We start from the raw sequence: 5,223 nt of genomic DNA, 5'->3' as shown, positions 1-5,223 counted from the left end.
ATTGGTATTCATATGCTTTTCAAATGTGAGTGCAGATTGGTTACAACCATTTTTACAATTTGGTTGTGTGTTGCTTTTTAAAAAATAACATAATTTTCAGTAAAAATGGCAATTTTGTAAATTTCCTATCCTTGTAATCTAAATATAGAAGACATTTGTGAACAAAAAATGTTCCTCGTATGTAATTGGTTCAGTAACAGTATTTGAGAGTAAGGCAACTGCCCAGCTATAGGGCAATTGTTTAATAAACAAGGGTATGTTCACATAATGAAGTGCTATATGCTCATTAAAAATGTGCAAGTGATAATTTTTTAATGTCATGGGAAAATATAGGATTAAAGGGAAAAAGTAAAGTCTAAATTGCATTACCGTATGGTCAAGACTAAGTCAAAATACGCATAGTAAAAACACAGGAAGAAAAGTTGGCTTTTTTAAATACCTAAATGCATATATTTATTCTGGTGGTTTGGTGACATATTTTGCTTATTTCTGGCTTGTTTCTTATGTTCCAGGTGCTGAGTCCGCTGTTATGAAAGAACATGAATGCTTACTCTTACTTTTCATATAATGTAACTTACTTTTTAAAAAAGCTTGCCCCCAAAAAGCAAATATCCTTTCTATGTCTGATATGCTTTTTTGAAAAATGTCTACTTAATATTTCTATAATATGCACAAATAGAGAACCAAGGAAAAGGCTTTTGATATTAAAATTGTCTGGTCCTACATCAAGACAATTCAACCTGTAGATCCAATGAATACTGATTACAGATGCCTATCAATATCAGCCTAAAATAGTTTTGTAGAACTTATTACATGCCATAGATATGTCTTCTGGAAAGAATAAACAAGTAAATATATTGTGAAATGCTGAGCATTTAACTTTCTGAAAGTCAAAACTCTTTCCAATGAAGTAGAAGTCACTAGTTAAATAAATGTAACGGTGAGTCCTTCTATGTATCAATTTTTTTTTATTTAAAGTGTTCCACATCACTATTTTTCTAGAAATTAGTTTTTTCTACATCCACATTTTAAAGGATTTTTTCCCAAATCTGTAAGATTTTCCTAGGAAATAGTTGAATAACAGAAGTAAAGCTGAGAGAAAAATGTTCATGCAAAATGCAAAATGGAAAGATAAATAAAAGATTTCTGCAGAAAAGCTCTAGCAGCCTAGTTCCCCTTAATTCTAATAACAATTAATATAATTTTTACCATAGCAGGTTTGTAGTTAATTTTGATCTAAATACTGCAAGAAATTTTATTCAACAAAATCTGAGTGGTGCAGGGTGGTGTGGAGGTGCAAAAACAACCACGTTCCCAGAGATCTGAACTAATTGGTGGGAATAGCTATTTTCCTCTTACTCACAATTTTGTGGCTGGTTAGTAGATAACACCAAAAGAAAATAAAGTTATTTCTTTTAAGACTGTGATCTTGAAATCTAAAGGTTTGATGAGATCAAACCTCCCCTGAGCTCCAAGGTTTGATCACTTTTATACTAGCTTCTAACTAAGTAGTCTCAACAAACATACTCAAATTCTGAAAATGTTTCAATTAACATTTTAAGGAATTTTTTTTTGTAACTCAAGTCCTACTATGTGGGACCTTACAAATGTGCTATGTGACTCTATTCAGTTTTGTCACATAGAGAAGGAAGCATCCATGTCTACTCATTCACGCTCAACTTCTCCTAAACATACAATTGTGTGCAAGTTAATATCCCTGGACGTTGACCTCTGTTCAATTTTGCTCTTCTAAATTCCTACTATTTGCCTTTACTATTCATTTTAGTATCGCTTTATATTTTCTTAAATTCTTCTGTAACTTTTTCATATATGTGGTATGTTTTATTGTTAAGTACCATCCATATTAACTAAGATAGACTGTACAATGAGATTTAAATATTTTTTTTCAATCAATTAATAATACATTTGTCTAAAGAAGAAATTGTTGGGGCACCTGGGTGGCTCAGTTGTTTAAGTGTCTGACTTCAGGTCAGACTTCAGGTCATGATTTCACAGTTGGTGGGTTAGAGCCCTGCTTCCGGCTCTGTGCTGACAGCTCAGAACCTGGAGCCTGCTTCAGATTCTGCATCTCCCTCTCTCTATCTGCCCTTCCCCCACTCACGCTCTGCCTCTCTCTGTTCTCAAAAATAAATACATGTAAAAAAAAATTTAATAAAAAAAACAAAGGAGAAATTGTTGGGAGTATTCTTCAAGGCTAATGTAATCATGAACACTAGAGCAATAAACCAGGTGAATTACAGATAAGGCCCGGAAGTCTGGATCTTTAGCTAGTAAACTATCCTTAATATAAAAGTAGCTATTTAGAAGGATCTAAGTTTACTGAGGCGGATATATAATCAAGATCCCAAAATTGAAAACTCTTTAACTAAAAAGGGAGTTCACTCTGCAAGGTGGTCATAAATTAGTAAAAAAACATTAAGGAAATCTCTGAACATGGAATAAATGATGTTTGGGGAGAGAAACATAAGTGGGTTTAACTGGCAATTAGAACAGAATTGATAATGGAGTTGAAAATGGCAAGACAGCTACTATGTTTTAATAGAAATGTAGTAAATGTATTCTATCAAAAGTTTGGGCTGGGCTTCCCATTACTGGTTTCCACCTGTTAATAGTTGAAAGAAAAAATAGGAAGTAAGGAAGAGAGAGGGGGAGGAGGGGAGTGAGGGAGAAAAAAAAAAGTAGAAGAGAGAAAAAAACCTCAAGTATTCTTCTAGAGCTTAAGAAACAACTGACAGGTTTATAACATTGCACTGAAACTACCAGCAAAATAACAATGGGCTGAAGCCTCAGTCAGGCCCCTAAAACATCTGTAGCTTTGTTTAAAATGACTAAGATGAAACACATCAGTTTATGGAAAATGAGGAAGGCTTCCAGCAGTTGGCCAGTGTTCTAGGTGATTGATATTGATGAGCAATAAAACAACTGATCTACTGCCAAAGGAGAAAAACATTGCAAGCACATCCAAAAACTCATCTGCACTGAAGATTATAAGGGTGCCCACTCTGACCACCTTCCCACCCTCACCAGAGTGGTGACCCTGCTCTTGGCAACCACTTCCACACAAAGGCCACAGAAGAGCACCTCCTCCCCCTAACCCCTCAAAAATCTCTACAAACATCTTACAAAACCTTTACTCTTTATTCTTCCAATAGCTTCCTTCCTCCTTTTCTTTCCTTCCACTCTCCTTTTTCCTCCTTCTTTCTTTCCCTCCTACCTGCTTTTCTTTCTTCCTAAAATCCACACACACACACACACACACACACACACCCCTCCCAGATCATCCCTACTCCACCAGAACTCTGTCGCAGGCAAGACGGAATCAAGCACAGGCGGCTGGCCCGCGCTTTAGCAAGCACCATCTGGCACCTGCGATTCGTCGCCACTTTCCATCCGCCCAGAGGTGAGAGGGGCAGAAGGGAAAGGACGCGCGCCGAGATGGTGTGACCCAGTTCTTCGGAAACTTTCAGCTGATCGCAACCCCTCCCCCAACCGAAACTCTTTAATCATCCATCAAGCCAGAAAAGTAGTCACTTCTGCCTCGTCTTTGGAGTTGGAAAAGAGGCGAAGCAAGGAGAGCAAGGAAAGGAGGTTCGCCCCTTTGCTTCCCCCATTGCCGAACGGCCGCGGCGCAGAGCCGCGGTGCGGCCGGAAGGGGCCGCTGTTCGCTCAGAGCAGCCACGCCGCTGCTGCCGCCGCCGCCGCACCTCCCACGGCCCCACTGGCCCAGCCCCGCCAAGTTCCAACAGCCCCCAGTCGAGCGAGCGCCGGGAACCAGCACCGCCCCGGCAGGAGCAGACGGCGCTCAGACCAGCCGAGCTGCGGCGTGCGTCGGAAAGGCTCCTGGGAAAGTCCCACGACCCGGGGACTTTGGAAAGGAGAGAGGGAGCAGCCCCGGGGCGCGCAAATCTGCAAGTGAGCGCTCCGCTCCCTACCATTCCTCTCGCAACCCTAGCGCCTTCCCACCCCTCGGACCGGCGCATCCCCGGGCGCTCGCCGGCTCCCGCGATGAATCCAGCGCTGGACAACCAGACCGATGTGGCGGGCCTGCTCCTGGCCAACAGCAGCGAGGCGCTGGAGCGCGCCGTGCGCTGCTGCACCCAGGCGTCGGTGGTGACCGACGACGGCTTCGCCGAGGGCGGCCCGGACGAGCGCAGCCTGTACATCATGCGCGTGGTACAGATCGCCGTCATGTGTGTGCTCTCGCTCACCGTGGTCTTTGGCATCTTCTTCCTTGGCTGCAACCTCCTCATCAAGTCCGAGGGCATGATCAACTTCCTGGTGAAAGACCGGAGACCGTCTAAGGAGGTGGAGGCGGTGGTCGTGGGGCCCTACTGACCGGCCCTCCCACCTCCGCGACAGCCGCCCCAACGCCTCCCCACCTAGCCAGCCCGGCCGCGCCCCTCACCATCCGAGACTGGGCGAAGCAAACCTGTCGGAGTCAATTATTTCTCTCGACTTTTGCCTTTCGGGATGAAGCGACCCGTTTCTCGCTGGCCCTCTGAAAGCCCCCATTCCTGGCAGTAGGAGGAGAGCGCCCTGACTGGACTCAGCAGCAAGTGGCAAGAAGAGGGCAATTACGGCGCAGAACTTTGGAAGCTGCCGCTAGCGTGGGATGCGGCGAGACCTACCGGGTCGACGGCCCTCCTCCACCGCAGGTGGGCCAAGCTCTCGGGGCAGGTGGAGAGGGCGGGCAGGGGAGAGACCCAGCGGCACCGATTGACTGGTGGCCCGAAAAGTGACCGGTGTATACGCCACGCAACAGAACTAATGGGGACACACAAATCAGTGTCAGGATTCGCGCCCATTCTCTCCCGCTCCTCCCAGCCCTGGCGGGAGAGACTATAAATACCTTTGATTGATTGTAACGTGCCGTTTTAAGGGATTTTGTGTTTGTTTGCTTGAATACAAATATTTGATAAGTCCTTTGTTGCCCTAGTGGCCTGTTTGCCTGCCTGGGGTTAGAGTTTTGTTGTCGTGGGAGAAGGGGTAGAGGGAGGGGGAGCCTGCGAATGTGAACTGGGTGATTTGTTTCTTTTATTGAATTTGCAACGGGGGGGGGGGGGGGCGTGGGAGGTTAGGGTGCGGGGGTGGGGAGGTGGTTAACGCCCTAGCTAGTGCCGGGGCGAAGACTTGGAATAGAACTCGTAGCTCGTGACTGCACGGTTTACGCCACAAAAGTGCTCTTGACATTCATGATACAGT

General features: G+C 44.8%; 1 protein-coding gene across 1 annotated transcript; it reads left to right on the top strand.

Moving 5' to 3' along the window:
* The first annotated feature begins 3,628 nt into the window (after positions 1 to 3,628).
* Positions 3,629 to 4,943, top strand: RPRM (reprimo, TP53 dependent G2 arrest mediator homolog). The gene has a single exon (XM_086718627.1). It carries the CDS (start codon positions 4,027 to 4,029, stop codon positions 4,354 to 4,356), a length of 330 nt encoding a protein of 109 aa, XP_086574753.1. The 5' UTR covers positions 3,629 to 4,026; the 3' UTR covers positions 4,357 to 4,943.
* The last annotated feature ends 280 nt before the right edge of the window (positions 4,944 to 5,223 follow it).

Source organism: Puma concolor, chromosome C1 (genome assembly GCF_028749965.1).
Source record: "Puma concolor isolate L17-30 chromosome C1, mPumCon1.1.hap2, whole genome shotgun sequence".
Taxonomy (NCBI): Eukaryota; Metazoa; Chordata; class Mammalia; order Carnivora; family Felidae; genus Puma; species Puma concolor.
This window is presented reverse-complemented; position numbering and strand designations above follow the sequence as displayed.